Genomic DNA, 19,316 nt, shown 5'->3' on the forward strand with positions numbered 1-19,316 from the left:
CAGTGAATATTTAGTCAGAAGACTGCACAACGCCTTGGCCAAGTCAACTTTGGGCTCAATTAAGGACAGCCATTAAATTCAATCCCAGAACTGATGCCTGTTGTTCAAACCCACATTTAATCCCAGAACTGATGCCTGTTGTTCAAACCCACATTCAATCCCAGAACTGATGCCTGTTGTTCAAACCCACATTCAATCCCAGAACTGATGCCTGTTGTTCAAACCCACATTCAATCCCAGAACTGATGCCTGTTGTTCAAACCCACATTAAATCCCAGAACTGATGCCTGGTGTTCAAACCTACATTAAATCCCCGAACTGATGCCGATTGTTCAAACCCACATTAAATCCCAGAACTGATGCCTGTTGTTTAAACCCACATTCAATCCCAGAACTGATGCCAGTTGTTCAAACCCACATTAAATCCCAGAACTGATGCCTGTTGTTCAAACCCACATTCAATCCCAGAACTGATGCCTGTTGTTGAAACCCCCATTCAATCCCAGAACTGATGCCTGTTGTTCAAACCCACATTCAATCCCAGAACTGATGCCTGTTGTTCAAACCCACATTCAATCCCAGAACTGATGCCTGTTGTTCAAACCCACATTCAATCCCAGAACTGATGCCTGTTGTTGAAACCCACATTAAATCCCAGAACTGATGCTTGTTGTTGAATCCCACATTAAATCCCAGAACTGATGCCTGTTGTTCAAACCCACATTAAATCCCAGAACTGATGCCTGTTGTTTAAACCCACATTCAATCCCAGAACTGATGCCAGTTGTTCAAACCCACATTAAATCCCAGAACTGATGCCTGTTGTTCAAACCCACATTCAATCCCAGAACTGATGCCTGTTGTTCAAACCCACATTAAATCCCAGAACTGATGCCTGTTGTTCAAACCCACATTAAATCCCAGAACTGATGCCTGTTGTTCAAACCCACATTCAATCCCAGAACTGATGCCTGTTGTTCAAACCCACATTCAATCCCAGAACTGATGCCTGTTGTTCAAACCCACATTCAATCCCAGAACTGATGCCTGTTGTTCAAACCCACATTAAATCCCAGAACTGATGCCTGTTGTTCAAACCCACATTCAATCCCAGAACTGATGCCTGTTGTTGAAACCCACATTAAATCCCAGAACTGATGCCTGTTGTTCAAACCCACATTAACTCAGCGTGCATATAAATATAAACATGCAAATAAAACATGAAAATCTACATCTGTAAAAATCTACAAATGTTGGTTGCCTCGACTTACCTCAGACAGATAAAACAAGGAGATGACCACAATGAGTATTATGAACTTGATCACCATGTACAGGTAGTGAAGAGCATTTGCTGAAACACAAATTAGACGGCATGAAAAAAATACATGTAATAAGAAAATTATCAATGAGCTTGACTGTACACATTGTTTGTGCGTAAAACACATGTAAATGTTTTGTTTTGTCTATTATTAAACGTCCCATACACTAACTTTTTGGGGGGCTTTTCTTTGTTTTTCTTTACAAAATCAAACAATATGCAATCATGTGGATTTCCTCACCTTCAACGGATTCCTGCGTGACGTGCGGCCAGATGGCCATGAAGAGGTAGACGACGAGATACCAGAAGGACACGAGGGGCACAAAGTAGTAGAACTGGTACGGCCGATTCATGACAAAGCACAGAACCACCACCAGCAGGTTGAGACGGAACATCACCTGCACACAGATAGGCATTCAATATACAGTGGAACCCCCTTTTAAGATCCCCCAATTTAAGACCTCCCCCCTTTTAAGACCATACTTTTTCAGACTCTCTATTCATAACCTATGTGAATTTACCCCCATTCTAAGACTCCCTCCATTTTAAGACCAGATTTTCTCAGATTTTTGAAGGTCTTAAAATGTGGGTTCCACTGTACTGTGTTAGGATATCACTGCCAGAATGTTAAGCTCAAAGAATTATCTTTACTCTGCATTTACATAAATTTACTTGATGTATAACAGCATGAAGCTTCCCTTTTAAATGTCATATGGCATAGCATTAAATTGTCAAACCAACAGCAGTTTCATACTACGGATTGCCCATATTCCCAGCTGTATCACAGATCTCTCCCCCCCCCCCCCCCTCCCCCGCCCCCCCCCCCCCAAAAAGTATCCCGTACACATGAACATTTTCCTGGGCAAAGGCCATTACTGAAGTTTCACTCATATGACCGTTTTTGCTTGTAAGTTTCTTTTGTTTGTTTGTGTGTATGGTTTGTTTACTTGTTTTTCAATCAGTTTTCTTCAGTATAAAGCATCTATCCTAGAATTTACCTTTCTTATGTGTAGAAATAATTTTGAGACATACATACAAAGCAGGTTACGCTTACAGACAGCAGCAAAAAAATAAGAAAGTCAGCAAAAAGCTAAAGTCATAAAAAGAAAACACACACACACAAACACAAGTACAAACAAATACTAATTTCGCATAAAAAGACTGATGTTAAAAAAAAATTCACAACTAATACAATATTGTACTACGTACAACAGAAATGCATACATTCTGGTACTGTTGTAAAGCAACCTCAAAAATAACTTTTTAACTGTGCACTGCAAGCCTAATACAAATGTACTTTGGAACCCCTCTAAGCATACAGGCAACTGTAGCCATTTCTTTCTCACCTCTGCAAATTACATAAATCTTCCTATCAAAACTTCTCTCTCTGCAACTAGTACTGGTTATAGCTAAAAGCAGCTCAATGAGGTTGATTTGATAAAAATAAACTAAGTCAGAAGAGATGATATGAAAGGGGAAGGGGGGGGAGGGGGGACAGCAGTTGCATAGTGTACATGTAGTTCAAGAAAGGGGAGGGAGTGTGGGGGCCATTGAAGAGAATAAGATATATAGATAGAAGAGTATGCTATTTTGCCCCAAAAGAGACGAGCCTGGCACCTAACGATAATAACCAATACTAAAAGAAAGAGCAGATGTAAAAATTGCAAACAATACACAGATTTTAAGATAAGTTCATTATTTGTATGAAAAGTTTGTCTGTTTACTTAAAAGACCACTGGGTCGACATGCTAGTAAATGTAACGGTTTGTTTTGTCATTAATAATTAAATGTTTCAATAACCTACAATTCTTAATTCTTGTATTTTTATTTTAATACACAGGTGGGCCCATGAAAAAAAAATTCTCCAACCTCTACGTCGGAAAATATCTGTCTGCCTGCTACTGTCTTATCAATTTTTCCACCTAAAATGCCGCCCCCTCTCTATCAGATTACACATCAAGGCAGTCTTTTCAAACAAACCCCAGATTTTACAGTCAAATTCAGAATGTGACAAACTCAACTTCTGGTTTAGTAAATGGTGAAAGGAGATGGCGCAGTAATAAAACATGACGGAAACAGCATAAGTCTTTGTTATGATTGTGTGTATGTACATAAGTCGTGCCCAATTCACAGAATAGCTGAATTCGCGGAATCTGCATTATTTTTGCCCTTTAAGCGTAATCTGCAAAACGTTGCCCATTTCGGGATAATGACAGCGTTTTGCCCAAAATGTGTAAAGGCTTCTTAAAAACTTGCTTATTTTGCAAAATTGGCAGCATTTTGCCGATTATGAGAAATGGGCAACATTTTTGTTGATTCAACGAATTCTGCAATTCAATTAATTAGGCACAATATATACATGTACATATACATGTTAAAAGAAACATAAAATGCCAGTCTGCTGACAAAATGATCCTAATGATTATTAAAGGTCAGACACTACACACATTCGACGGAAGAGATATGATCTCTAATGGAATTGCATTTTATGTGTTACTAGTCTTATCTCAAGATGACTAAGAAACTCTTAGAAGTGCTGAGTGCCAAAGAGAGAAAGAATAAGTTGTCAGATAATCTCTAAAAGTAAGTTAAAATCTCAAACCAACAGAAGCTCACACTGCAAAATTATTTTCCTGACCTTTCCACATGCAATACCATCTGCAAATCACAAAAAATAAAGAAGTGTACTTTCTTTCTTTATTTGGTGTTTAACATCATTTTCAACCACGAAGGTTATATCGCGACGGGGAAAGGGGGGAGATGGGATAGAGCCACTTGTTAATTGTTTCTTGTTCACAAAAGCACTAATAAAAAATTGCTCCAGGGGCTTGCAACGTAGTACAATATATTACCTTACTGGGAGAATGCAAGTTTCCAGTACAAAGGACTTAACATTTCTTACATACTGCTTGACTAAAATCTTTACAAACATTGACTATATTCTATACAAGAAACACTTAACAAGGGTAAAAGGAGAAACAGAATCCGTTAGTCGCCTCTTACGACATGCTGGGGAGCATCGGGTAAATTCTTCCCCCTAACCCGCGGGGGATAAGTGTACTTTGAGAACCGTAAAAAATAAGTTCTACGTTTGTTTTTTCCTATTTCTGACAAGGGTGACAGAATTCTGTCGGAAACAGCAGCCAACTCCAGTACAGTTTTGTTTTTAAATCATGGTACATGTAAAAACAAGCTTATGAAATCCAAGCAGTTGATTAAATGTATAAGACAAGCAGCAAATACACAAGGTTACCACAGACATTAGCATAAATGGGGAAATGAAACGCAAAATGAATTGAAGTTCAGGTACACTATAATCAAAATTGTATACATTCTTAGGGGTTATAAAATCATCCCTGTGTAAATGTGTTAGGCGAACAGGAATAAAAAAACAACAGTAATGAAGAGTACAAGGGAATGACAGCAATTCTCATCAATCAACAGTGAATACCAAGCCAATTAGACAAAGCAAGCATGCAATGTGATGAATAAATTATTACGTTCACAACATTCCGTGAATATGCAAGACACATGAAAAAGACTTTTAAAAAGACAACTTTCTGTGAGGCCAAAACTTTTTTTTTTTAATTTAAAAATAAATAAATAAAAATTTTAAAAAAGGAGAAATAAAAGGATGAGGGGCAGAGGCAGGCAGGCAGACAGGTAGGGACACACGTGGCAAAGAGACTTACTTCTAACACTCGACGCAAGCTGTTCTTTCGGGTGTGCCAATAAATTTGACAGTGGCGCCCCCCAAGCTGAAACGAAATAACCCACAAGTCCACCCACTGCGTTCTGTTTGCAACCTCCACATAGACCCCGCCAAATCTTAACGCTCAAACCCCAAGCCTGTTGTCTCACACATTAACCCCTATTCCTCCCAAAATGAATAAAAACCAAACTTAACAGAAAGCAGACAGGTTGACAAAATAATTGTTATCAAGGTACAAAACAACCAACAAAAACAGGGATATCAAATCAGCATCTGTCTGTCTGTTTCTATATAAAAAAAAATGTGTTTGTTTGTTGTTCTTTTCATTAGTTTGGTGGGGGGGGGGGGGAGGATGGAGGAGACAAAACAGTTCTTCAGTATTGTAAAACAAACAGTCGTCTACGCTTGCTTCAAGCACAGCATTTCTCCCTTTTCTGCTACTATGGCAATGCAACATTTCAAGGTGAAAAACTGCCTTCAGGTTATAGTGTTCAGAGACTTTGATTCAATAAAATAAGAAGTAAAAAAATAAGAAAAAAATCTACTCCTCTATAAAATCAAAAACAAGAAAGAAATTGTTTTTGGATTTACTCCTCTATAGAGTAAAACCTGTTAATACAATGTAATTTAATAATAACCCAAGGTGCCAACAAACCTTAACCCCCCACACACAAATATGACAACAACAGACACACGGGACAACACTAACCCTAAACAAGTCGCGTAAGGCGAAAATACAACATTTAGTCAAGTAGCTGTCGAACTCACAGAATGAAACTGAACGCAATGCAACGCAGCAAGACCGTATACTCGTAGCATTGTCAGTCCACCGTTGACGGCAAAGGCAGTGAAATTGACAAGAAGAGCGGGGTAGTACGTTGCGCTGAGAACGATAGAACGCTTTTCTGTACCTCTCTTAGTTTTAACTTTCTGAGCGTGTTTTTAATCCAAACATATCATATCTATATGTTTTTGGAATCAGGAACCGACAAAGAATAAGATGAAAGTGTTTTTAAATTGATTTCGAAAATTTAATTTTGATAATAATTTTTATATATTTAATTTTCAGAGCTTGTTTTTAATCCAAATATAACATATTTATATGTTTTTGGAATCAGCAAATGATGGAGAATAAGATGAACGTAAATTTGGATCGTTTTATAAAAGAAATAATTTTTTTACAATTTTCAGATTTTTAATGACCAAAGTCATTAATTAATTTTTAAGCCACCACGCTGAAATGCAATACCGAAGTCCGGGCTTCGTCGAACAATACTTGACCAAAATTTCAACCAATTTGGTTGAAAAATGAGGGCGTGACAGTGCCGCCTCAACTTTCACGAAAAGCCGGATATGACGTCATCAAAGACATTTATCAAAAAAATGAAAAAAACGTATGGGGATATCATACCCAGGAACTTTCATGTCAAATTTCATAAAGATCGGTCCAGTAGTTGGGTCTGAATCGCTCTACACACACGCACACACACACACACACACACACATACATACACCACGACCCTCGTCTCGATTCCCCCCTCGATGTTAAAACATTTAGTCATAACTTGACTAAATGTAAAAAAACTAGGACATGTTCCATAATGTCTGCACACACACAGTTTGAAACGTGGTGCGACGCTTGAGATAAGACAGAAAATAGACAGGTGTTAGGGTAGCAGACACAGGTTTGAAGAAAACATGTTGGTAGTGAGGGCAGTGGTAAAGAGGGGGGGGGGGGGGGGGGGGAGGGGGGGGGCATGAAAGTGGTTTGTACAAGTGAATGTTCATCATGCAAGGTCGGGCAACAATAACTACTTGGATTTGAAACAGGATTAACCATCATGAAGAATGCTCACAAAGTCACTTGACAGCACTCATCAAACAGGTACACTGTACAGTGGAACCCCTCTTTAACAAATACCCTGATGTTAGACTCCCTCCCATTTCAGAAAAAGAAAGAACAAAATGGAGTAGCGCCGTACTGTATGGCAACTCACTAACCTCAGTGAGAAAGCAGCCCGCATTTCCATGAGGTTAACCTCACAGGACTATATGAAATCTTATTCTTATTCTAAAGGCCACCTTTTCTCAGATTTTCTGTTCATAACCTCTGTAAATAAAATAAAAAATGCACAGAAAATCTACAAATAAATGGACTATAAAAAGATGGCCATGCACAGACCTTGTTTGTTTGTTCGTTCATGGGCTGAAACTCCCACGGCTTTTACGTGTATGACCGTTTTTACCCCGCCATTTAGGCAGCCATACGCCGCTTTCGGGGGAGCATGCTGGTTATTTTCGTGTTTCTATAACCCACTGAACTCTGACATGGATTACAGGATCTTTTTCGTGCGCACTTGGTCTTGTGCTTGCGTGTACACACGGGGGTGTTCGGACACCGAGGAGAGTCTGCACACAAAGTTGACTCTGAGAAATAAATCTCTCGCCGAACGTGGGGACGAACTCACGCTGACAGCGGCCAACTGGATACAAATCCAGCGCGCTACCGACTGAGCTACATCCCCGCCCATGCACAGACCTGATAACAGTTACAATCCAAAACATACCTAAAGAAAAAGAACAAAAATAGTGAAAAAAAATAAGAAAGAGAATAAAAGTCCTTCTATGTCCTCATTAAATACCATTTTCCCACTTCAAAATTCACAAAATGTCCAAAGGCCAGACTGTCACTTCCTCACAAATATGTAAAGGAACCCAGTGTGCAATTCCAAACACGCATTTCTAAGTATAAAATCAAACATCCTCTTAATGCAGTACAGTGCTACTTCTAACCAAACACAACTAATCATAATTCCCAAAGCATTTTCATGCATATAGAAAACAAACGCCATTGTGCATAACTTAACAGCCCAGGAAAGGACAAAACAGACAAAACAAACAAAACAAATGGGAACACAAACCAACCATAACAAGTCTTTCCCCACAAGCAAGCAGATGCCCAAGCTCGCAGGCTAATATATTTTATATCAGGACTCACCATACAGTATCTGACCAGGCTGTAGTCGCCGTTGCGCCAGAAGTAAGTGAAGTGGCCGAACCCTGTCAGGAACAGGTAGCACGACACCAGAAGACGTATGTGCATGTAGATCGGTAACACCTGCAAACAGATAGAAGAAAAAAACACCACGATGAGAACAGAGAAAGATCATGCTAAAAGGACATGAAAATTTATGCAGAGCTCAAGGCAGCGACTGTAAAAACTGGTACCGTATTTTCGGGACTATAACTATAAGGCGTTTCGTTGTAAAAGGCGCAACCCCCACTTTTAAGTTTAAAATGAGAAAAAAAGTTGCGCCTTATAGTCTCGAAAGTGCGGTTAATGACTCAAGCAGTGACCCAAGAATAATGAAGCAAAAAAATATTGATGCAACTAATTTACTAACAAGAAGAGCAAACGCTCGATCGAGTCACTTTCGCAGTTCTGAATATTATATGAGGCATCAGATGGACAGGAAGAAATTGCTATTCACAACACAATGAGTCACGTTCACATAAAATTTGAGCCCGGTCACTTTTATAGTTTCCGAGAAAAGCCCAACGTTAAGTTGTGTGTTGCCGAACAGAAAAGGCTAGTTATCTCCCTTGTTTTTCTGATAACGTTCGTAAAAGGCTACAGATGTAAATACTTTGATGTAAAGAATAATCCTACAAAGTTTCAATCACATCCGATGAACTTTGTCAAAGATATAAAATGTCTAATTTTTCCTTTGACGCTGACCTGTGACCTTGAAAAAGGTCAAAGGTCAACGAAACCATCGTTAAAGTGTAGAGGTCATTGGAGGTCACGACTAAACAAAATATGAGCCCGATCGCTTTGATAGTTTCCGAGAAAAGTCCAACGTTAAGGTGGTGTCTACGGACGGCCGGCCGGACGGCCGGCCGGACAGACTAACACTGACCGATTACATAGAGTCACTTTTTCTCAAGTGACTCAAAAAGTAGAAATCCTTTTGACCAACTCATAATGGAAACGTCTGTTCCAGACCTAGAGATGAAGCTCGCAAAAGCTACTCTCAAATTTCACAACTTTCAGAAAATCAGAAAAAAATGATTTTTAGTTCTCCGAGTCTTTCCCTTGTTTAGACTCCTACATGACTCATTGACAAATCTGCATAGGAGGACAAGAATAGTTCTTTAAGAATAGTGAGGAAAATAAACACACACACACACAGAGACAAGGACACACACACACACACACACACAGACAAAGAGGACACAACCACACATATACACACACAATGACATATACACACACAAACACACACACACGTTTGCATGTGTGCACACACACACAGACACACAAGGGCACACATACACAAACACAGACCCCCCTCCCCACACACACACAGAACCACAAACACCTTGCTGGCCCCAGTGAGATGGTAGATCAGAATGACCAGCTGCATCCAGCCTTTCCACTCGTCTGTCTGGTCTCTGTGCATCACGCTCGTCTGATAGCAGAAAAAAAAAGATTTCACATGCATCCTACGTTCCACGACTACCAGTGATACAGTGGAACCCCAGGCCCCACCACCCGAGTGCTGTTCCCACCCTTCCACCCCTACCCCAGTGTTGTTCCCAGACACAGAGGACAATAGGTCAGTTCGACCTGACTTCATAATATATATCAGTCAAATTGTCTCGGCCGCAAAACATTGTTCTTTCAAAAGACATCCTATGTGTTTAAGCTAACAGACATGACCAGCTTGAGGTCAGAAGAACGCGTCAGATGATAAAAGTATGCTTAAATAATTGAAGACCAAGGCCTGGGACCAACACTGCCCTCTCTCCCTTTAGGACCTAAACAAATCTGAGAAAATCTGTCCTAAAAAGGAGGACATCTTGGAATGAAGTCAAATTTACAGAGGTTACCAACAGAAAATCTGTCCTAAAAAGGAGGAAATCTTGGAATGAAGTCAAATTTACAGAGGTTACCAACAGAAAATCTGTCCTAAAAAGGAGGACATCTTGGAATGAAGTCAAATTTACAGAGGTTACCAACAGAAAATCTGTCCTAAAAAGGAGGACATCTTGGAATGAAGTCAAATTTACAGAGGTTACCAACAGAAAATCTGTCCTAAAAAGGAGGAAATCTTGGAATGAAGTCAAATTTACAGAGGTTACCAACAGAAAATCTGTCCTAAAAAGGAGGAAATCTTGGAATGAAGTCAAATTTACAGAGGTTACCAACAGAAAATCTGTCCTAAAAAGGAGGACATCTTGGAATGAAGTTAAATTTACTGAGGTTACGAACAGAAAATCTGTCCTAAAAAGGAGGAAATCTTGGAATGAAGTTAAATTTACAGAGGTTACCAACAGAAAATCTGTCCTAAAAAGGAGGACATCTTGGAATGAAGTTAAATTTACAGAGGTTACCAACAGAAAATCTGTTCTAAAAAGGAGGACATCTTGGAATGAAGTTAAATTTACAGAGGTTACCAACAGAAAATCTGTCCTAAAAAGGAGGAAATCTTGGAATGAAGTCAAATTTACAGAGGTTACCAACAGAAAATCTGTCCTAAAAAGGAGGACATCTTGGAATGAAGTTAAATTTACTGAGGTTACCAACAGAAAATCTGTCCTAAAAAGGAGGAAATCTTGGAATGAAGTCAAATTTACAGAGGTTACCAACAGAAAATCTGTCCTAAAAAGGAGGACATCTTGGAATGAAGTTAAATTTACAGAGGTTACCAACAGAAAATCTGAGAAAGCAAGTCCCTAAAGAGGGAGAAGTCTGCAATCGAGGGACTTTATCCGGGAGATTCCTCTGCACCAACATTTTACAAAATAAGCTTCTGTTTATTCAAAATAATAATGACAAAAGTAAGATATTATAAAAACAGAAATTCCTACCTCGACAAAGTCCTACTAATGCTTGTGACAATTACACAATAACATGCTTCCATTTGCAACTTCGAGGTCTTCATCGGGGATTGACGCCCGACCAAAACTAATTTGAAGCCCGACGGAGCGAAGCGACGGAGGGCTTCAATTAGACTTTGGGAGGGCGTCAATCCACGATGAAGACCGAGAAGTTTCAAATGGAAGCGTGTTAATGTTATTGTAATTCAATCTGACGACGATCTCTTTCCTGCTTTCATGCGATGGTAAACAGACAGAATTGGTTCTGTTCTGTTCACACACTACTTTCAGTCCACCTACCTGCAAGGGTCAAGCCCCAAGAAATATGTCTCTGTATTCCTATCGTATCACTCTGCTCCTGTTTTGTTTTCTTTCACACACATTTTCCCTTCTTTTTTGACGGGTTTCTGGACAGCAAACTCTAAAACAAATTCTTTTCATCACAAAAGCGATCTTTGGAATTGACTGACGTAGTCCGGAAGAATTCATGCATCAACTTACGTCACGTATTCGACGTCATCACTTCGCATACCTTATGGTCTCGGTATTTCGTTGGCCTTCATATTTCCTACTTTTAAAATGACCCTCAAAGCTAACCGAGACTAGTTGAGGCTGTATCAATGCGCCTCGCCAGCAGGTTGTTAATGGATTTTTTAGCGAGTGACTATCGACAATTAGTCACCGGTAATTTTTAATGAGTTGGGGCATTCTGACCAATCACAGGATCTGTTTCATTAAAACGCAAACTTGATTGAATTACAATACTTATTAACTAATCAAATAAATTAGTGACTTACAAACTGACGGACTGACATAACCAAGATACGTAAAACTCACTCACTAACTCAACTTTCTTATTCCCTTAATCACCCACTGACTTGCTAACTAACCAAATAACAAACAACAAACCAATAGCAGACTACACTCCACAAACCTTTGTGGTGCTCTCAGTGAAGAAAAATCCCAGAATCATGACGTATGCAAATGGCAGGAAGAAGTTGACTTGAGTGAAGTATTTGTTCTCCTTCATGAAGAAGTTTGTCCTGCAAAGCAAAGAAATAGGTTTTCAAAAACTTATAGAACACAGAAAGCCCAAAGACTCTTTTCATCCCAGACATTGAGACAAGCCTACAATGTCACGTGTAGCTTGCCTCAGTATTTCTGTGGAAAAGCAAAGACTCTTTTCATCCCAGACATTGAGACAAGCCTACAATGTCACGTGTAGCTTGCCTCAGTATTTCTGTGGAAAAGCAAAGACTCTTTTCATCCCAGACATTGAGTCAAGCCTACAATGTCACGTGTAGCTTGCCTCAGTGTTTCTGTGGAAAAGCAAAGACTCTTTTCATCCCAGACATTGAGTCAAGCCTACAATGTCACGTGTAGGTTGCCTCAGTGTTTCTGTGGAAAAGCAAAGACTCTTTTCATCCCAGACATTGAGACAAGCCTACAATGTCACCTATAGCTTGCATCAGTGTTTCTGTGGAAAAGCAAAGACTCTTTTCATCCCAGACATTGAGACAAGCCTACAATGTCACGTGTAGCTTGCCTCAGTATTTCTGTGGAAAAGCAAAGACTCTTTTCATCCCAGACATTGAGACAAGCCTACAATGTCACGTGTAGGTTGCCTCAGTGTTTCTGTGGAAAAGCAAAGACTCTTTTCATCCCAGACATTGAGTCAAGCCTACAACGTCACGTGTAGCTTGCCGCAGTGTTTCTGTGGAAAAGCAAAGACTCTTTTCATCCCAGACATTGAGACAAGCCTACAACGTCACGTGTAGCTTGCCGCAGTGTTTCTGTGGAAAAGCAAAGACTCTTTTCATCCCAGACATTGAGACAAGCCTACAATGTCACGTGTAGCTTGCCGCAGTGTTTCTGTGGAAAAGCAAAGACTCTTTTCATCCCAGACATTGAGACAAGCCTACAATGTCACGTGTAGCTTGCCGCAGTGTTTCTGTGGAAAAGCAAAGACTCTTTTCATCCCAGACATTGAGACAAGCCTACAATGTCACCTATAGCTTGCATCAGTGTTTCTGTGGAAAAGCAAAGACTCTTTTCATCCCAGACATTGAGACAAGCCTACAATGTCACGTGTAGCTTGCCTCAGTATTTCTGTGGAAAAGCAAAGACTCTTTTCATCCCAGACATTGAGTCAAGCCTACAATGTCACGTGTAGCTTGCCTCAGTGTTTCTGTGGAAAAGCAAAGACTCTTTTCATCCCAGACATTGAGACAAGCCTACAATGTCACGTGTAGGTTGCCGCAGTGTTTCTGTGGAAAAGCAAAGACTCTTTTCATCCCAGACATTGAGACAAGCCTACAACGTCACGTGTAGCTTGCCTCAGTGTTTCTGTGGAAAAGCAAAGACTCTTTTCATCCCAGACATTGAGTCAAGCCTACAATGTCACGTGTAGGTTGCCTCAGTGTTTCTGTGGAAAAGCAAAGACTCTTTTCATCCCAGACATTGAGACAAGCCTACAATGTCACGTGTAGGTTGCCTCAGTGTTTCTGTGGAAAAGCAAAGACTCTTTTCATCCCAGACAGCGAGACAAGCCTACAATGTCGCGTGTAGCTTGCCTCAGTGTTTCTGTGGAAAAGCAAGGAAACTCTTCCACAACCCATAAAAACCTGACCCGAGTTATTTCCGGAATTGGTCAATTTGAAAATCATTATGGATCATAATAAGAAAGTACTGTATACCTTCTTCTTCTTCTTTGTTCATGGGCTTCGACTCCCACGTTCACTCATGTTTTTAGCATGAGTGGATTTTTACGTGTATGACCGTTTATACCCCGCCATTCAGGCAGCATACGCCGATTTCGGGGGAGGCATGCTGGGTATTTTCGTGTTTCTATAACCCACCGAACTCTGACATGGATTACAGGATCTTTTCCGTCCGCACTTGGTCTTGTGCTTGCGTGTACACACAAAGGGTGTTAAGTCACTAGCAGGTCTGAACATAAGTTGACCTGGGAGATCGAAAAAATCTCCACTCTTAACCCACCAGGCGGCAGCGACCGGGATTCAAACTCACGACCTCCCGATTAGGAGGCCGACGTCTTACCACCATGCCACTGCACCCGTCACTGTATACCAATTTGCAAGAAACAGTTGCCCAAAGCAAGTTCTCTCTCTCTCTCCCTTCTTTATTTGCTTTAGACTTCTTCCCTTACTGTAGGTGATGAGTTAACTAAATACAACTATTATGTGAACAAATGACCAAAGTTTTGTTGGAAAAACAAGTATTTCTTACCTGTCACACAGGTAAAAGTATCCCATGATGAGCCCTAGTTTAGCCAGGGGGACCATGATTTCAGAAAGTGTATCTGCAAAAGCTTTCGGACTACTGCCATTGCTGCTGGTTCCATTGCTACGTTGTCCATTCTCTGTAAATCAAAGAAACAAACATCAGTTCTGGAATCTTCTAATACAGAGGGATACAGACACTTTCCAAAGAGCTAACATGAACCAAAAATGGAGTGGTAATATGTTCCATCACGAACTAAGCAGTTTCAAGACTTAATCAGCATTCACAGACTTTCTTCAAAACTTGTTCTCAGAGTTCTACAGGGATGTTGTTTTAATGTTTGACGTTGGCACTTTCATTTATTTCAAAATTTCCGAAAACAACTGCCACTTCCGCAGAACTGCCAAACTTATTTCTCAGAGAGAAATTTGTTGAAACTTTTATGGCTACTTTGGCAAATTTGCAAAAGAAAATAAATCTTACCAACATCCCTGCTTTAGGGAATTATGATGGCGACCATGCATACTTGTGATACAGCCCTCAACGCATATTTTAAGTGTATAACAGGTGTCCGGAACAAAACAGACCGGTGTACCTACCCACTCTGACTTTGACAGCTAATAGTCGACGTAACCGGCGTCTGTACAGGAATAATGCCACTGCTGACACCATGCTGCACACAAAAAATTGGATCTTTATTTCATAAATTTCCTCGCTCTTTAAATTCAGTGGATTTCTGAAATTCATTCTAATTCAAAATACATGCACCTCTTTATCCATTTACACTCTCATCAGTTGTGCAACTTACTTGCACATTCTGAGCACAAATATTGTCAACACAGACACTCACACACAGCATTATTCGCCCTGTTGTCCCGCACAGCCAAATAAGTTGTAGGTTAGGGACATGAAAAATCAACAATCAACCTGTAAGTGCAGGTAACATAATTGTAACACTGTAACATAGTCACACCTTAAAACATGAGTTGTGGGAGCTTCGCCCTTCTTGTTATTATGCTTATAACAAAACAACCAGCATGTTCGAAGTTAACCCCATATACTTACCAGACAAGGAAGGCAGCAGCTGTGATGATCTGCAGAGTAGTTGCCGGTTCAGGTGTGTTACAGCACGTTCCGTCATGGTGGTTCATGTCATTGTTACAATACAGGTTCAACAGCATCTGGGCGTTCTGCAACAAACACCACACACAATCTCTTACACACACAGGTTCCATCATGGTGGTTCATGTCATTGTTACAGTACAGTTTCAACAGCATCTGGGCGTTCTGCAACAAACACCACACACACTCTCTTATAGTTACACACAACACAACACAGCGGCCTACTTTCATTACCTAGTGCAGGGCTGGATCTAGGGTAGGGGGAGTGGGGTGGGGTAAGGAGGGGTCCTGCGTTCCGGAAGACACCCCCCCCTTACCTGGCAAATGATTTTCTCAGATTTTTGGAGGTCCTAAAAGGAGGGTTCCACTGTAGTTGTTAGAGATCCAAGTGTCAACCAGCTTTTACTGTGGTCTAGACTGAAGATACACCCCACTGTAGTTGTTAGAGATCCAAGTGTCAACCAGCTTTTACTGTGGTCTAGACTGAAGATACACCCCACTGTAGTTGTTAGAGATCCAAGTGTCAACCAGCTTTTACTGTGGCCTAGACTGAAGATACACCAATCTACTCCTTTCAGCTTCATGCACATTTGACCAGAATAAGACAGGGAGAGAAATAAGCAAATAACTAACCAAAGTACTAAAAATGCCAAAACAGAGACTGCTAATGTTGATCATTACCTCGCCGTCATTTTGCAATCGAGTTTGGTCGCCGATATTGAGATAAGTTTCGTTGTTTGCTTCATAAGTGTTTGTCTGTCTGCCTATTTAAAAGACTACTGGGGGACATACTAAAAAATGTAACGATTTGGCTTGTCAATAATTAAACGTTCTAATAACCTACAATTCTTGTTTTATAACCAAAGTACTAAAGTCACAGGGCTTACAGGCAAGAGACTTTGTTATAAGCGACTATGGGCAAGCATGCCAGCTGTGGTATATTTTATGCATATTCTATATGAAACATGAAGCTTTTTACAATGATAAAGTGATCCGAAGAGTACACGATACATTGTCAACCCCTTTTTTAAGACTACCTCCATTTTAAGACCCGTGTTTTCACATATTTTCTGTCCATAATCTAGGTAATATTACCCCTTTCTTAAGACTACCTCCATTATAAGACCTCATTTTCTCAGACTTTTTGAGATCTTTAAAGGGGGTGTTCCACTCCACACCAATCTACTCTTTTCAGATAAATGCACATTTGACCTGAATTAGACAGGGAGAGAAAATTAATAAGCAAATAACTTACCAAAGTACTAAAGCCCCAGCGTTAACAGGCAAGAGACATTGTTATAAGCATGCCAGCTGTGGTACATTTCATGACTATTTTATCTGAAATATGAAGCTTTTTACCACAATAAATTAATGTGGAAAGTACATAGCATAAATGTTAAATGATTAAAAAAAACCAGCGTGTTCCTCACCAGAGTGAGAGCTGACTGGGCCATGTGCAAGCCGTCGGGACTCTCGCGTTTCAAACCCTGGGCCACAAGTCGAGCTGAACTCCATATCGTTGCTTCACTGTCCTCCCTGAAAGAGAATCACTTCTAGCTGTAAAAGCAGGACTGTGCGATTATTGCGTGTGACCATCATATTTGTCCTAATGCGTTTTTACTTTACACAACTATGTGTGAAGATGACACAGTTTTGAGAATTAAGTTTTATCACACAAAAATAGTGTGTTTTTGTTGATTTGTGTGTGTGGTTATGAGTGCAGGTGTGTGTGCATGTGTGTGTGCATGTGTTTATGTGTGCACACGCATGCATGTATGTGTGAAAGTGTCCAAGTGTAGGTGCGTGCGTGTCTGCCTGCTTTGTTGAGTAACTTCATTATGTCAGGTATAGATAGTGCCTGTGTGTACTTGCGCTTTAGGACTCACAGCAGTTCAATGGCAGCTTTGTTGTAGTCGTCAATCTGAAGGTTGGTGATCATGGAGCGATTCACACCCATCTTTTCTTCCAGTACCGGAGCTGGCGAAAAGAGAAAGATTAAGAAAATGAACACACACAATTTCAGAACATCCATGTGCAATACACTCGAAATATCTCCTAGCTTGATACAATTGATATAGCCATCTTATGTGTATGAAAGTTTTACCCCGCCATTGAGGCAGCCATATGCAGATTTTGGGAAAAATCAATACATTCAAACACAACAACAATGGCCTCACCCAGTTGCTCACAGACACACACCTATTCCATGGATTACTGTGTTGACATCATGTCCATATTTCTTAACGCTTAGGGTTTTTCTGATAAAGGATAGGAATTCATCCATTTCACTTCTTGAATACCTTACAGTAATGAACTCTTGATCTTTCACCCCATATTCATTCCTTAATTAATTACTATATGAATTCTTAATGAGGTTTTACAGTTACTTAGAACGTTTCTCTAATATGCTCTATTTTTAAGAAAGCACATTAATTTTTGAGGATGAAAGATAATTGTTAACTTCAAAGCGTCTTATTCTCCAAGTTGCCAGTAAACTGTTTTTCCCATAACTCTCAGTCTCACATACTGTTGTTGACTATCTCTAGAGCACTGACTTTCTTTTGTTTCGAAGATTTCACAAGCAGTTCAATTCAATACAACTGGAATCAAGAGCAGCCCATGTCATTTACTGCAACTTCACTTTCTTGCTGACTGGACTTTTTTTCTCTCCATTATTTGTTGAGATTACATGTACCTTGCAACATCCAGATGACGTGGGTGGATGGCCTCAGCTTGTTGATCAGTGGCTTGATCGTCGACAGGTTGGCTGAAAAATACAAGTAACGACAATAAAGCTGAGGCATTGAATTCTTTCCCTCTCGAACTCCTGAATGTGAAAACATACACACACTCACACTCACATACACACTCCAACACATACACATTAAACAAATACATACAGGCATAGTCTTTATTTACCCGTGAATTGCATGAAACAAACATATTGTCCTCCTGTTGCTAAAAAGAACAAATTAATGTATGTAAAAAAAATCAAAAAAATCACACCAAATTCTTTTTAAAAGCTATAAAAAAAAAACCCAGCAGACACAAAAATCCATATTTTGTATCCCCCCTCCCCTCCCCTCACTCTGATATAAGCAACTGATGTCAGTTCAATGTTCAAAAGCATGCAAGTCTACCATCTGCCACCAAAAGCAATCAAAGTACACAATTTGTGAAATCAGCACCAGTCTTTTTTATTTGAGCAACACCTGTGCGTGACCTTACATAGATCAATCTAAATTTCAATACTTTCCGTATGAAAGTCATTATAAAATACCCTTTCCTTTAAACAAATATACTTATTGGCGGCAGGTATGCATGTTTTGCATTGCATTTTTGGCTCACGTAAGTGTAGCCTATGCGATGCTAACTTTTGTCTGTCTGTGCGTGCGTGCGTGCGTGCGTATGTATGTATGTATGTATGTATGTATGTATGTATGTATGTATGTATGTATGTATGTATGTATGTATGTATGTATGTATGTATGTATGTATGTATGTATGTATGTATGTATGTATGTATGTCTGTGGTAGAAACTTTAACATTTGACTGAACACCGAAATATTAATTTTACCTAGTTATCATTCAAGCAACAGCTTCAAAGTATTGAAGCAATGATCAACATTTCGTCGGCACGTATGTAGTTAAAGTGTGTATCCAAAGAAAACGGGTGGTGGGGGGTTTTGGGGGGGTAAAAACAGGTGACTGGTTTGTGTCGTGTGTGGTATGTAGACCAGGTCAGGGGTCAAGGTTAGGTCAGATCGCGTGAAGGATTGTGGTATAGATACAGTTATCACCGAGCTGCAGTTCGCCGATTCGGAGAAGACTATTTCACATTGTACGGTTTCGTAGCTCCAGAAAAGATACCAAAGGAGATTTCCTACAGGTTAATCTGCACAGCGTGTTTCCAGTGTCTGCGCGAGGAAGCGATGTCGAAAGCGCAGTGTCGATCTGGCCATCTGGCAGTCGTGTTCCCGTAAGTAGGCTACACTGAGACAGACAGATCTAGATCTAGTGTCTCGCACTCTTGCACC

The 19,316-nt window shown here is 40.1% G+C and overlaps 1 protein-coding gene across 3 annotated transcripts in view; it reads right to left on the bottom strand.

The window, feature by feature from the left end:
* LOC138959943 (N-acetylneuraminate (7)9-O-acetyltransferase-like) overlaps positions 1–19,316 on the bottom strand; it is a 167,038-nt gene that overhangs the window by 143,407 nt on the left and 4,315 nt on the right. For 2 of the 3 annotated variants that reach the window (XM_070331626.1, XM_070331625.1), the window contains exons 6-17: positions 17,974–18,045; positions 17,165–17,255; positions 16,709–16,814; positions 15,222–15,346; positions 14,756–14,829; positions 14,163–14,295; positions 11,848–11,956; positions 9,413–9,502; positions 8,029–8,148; positions 5,011–5,076; positions 1,560–1,716; positions 1,272–1,351 (exon numbers count right to left, since the gene is read on the bottom strand). In XM_070331626.1, the coding sequence (XP_070187727.1) occupies positions 1,272–1,351; positions 1,560–1,716; positions 5,011–5,076; positions 8,029–8,148; positions 9,413–9,502; positions 11,848–11,956; positions 14,163–14,295; positions 14,756–14,829; positions 15,222–15,346; positions 16,709–16,814; positions 17,165–17,255; positions 17,974–18,045 (1,223 nt within the window). The remainder of the gene's footprint in view (positions 1–1,271; positions 1,352–1,559; positions 1,717–5,010; positions 5,077–8,028; positions 8,149–9,412; positions 9,503–11,847; positions 11,957–14,162; positions 14,296–14,755; positions 14,830–15,221; positions 15,347–16,708; positions 16,815–17,164; positions 17,256–17,973; positions 18,046–19,316) is intronic. The other variant, XM_070331627.1, reaches the window with a different exon arrangement.

This window comes from Littorina saxatilis, linkage group LG2 (assembly GCF_037325665.1).
Source record: "Littorina saxatilis isolate snail1 linkage group LG2, US_GU_Lsax_2.0, whole genome shotgun sequence".
In the NCBI taxonomy this organism is placed as follows: Eukaryota; Metazoa; Mollusca; class Gastropoda; order Littorinimorpha; family Littorinidae; genus Littorina; species Littorina saxatilis.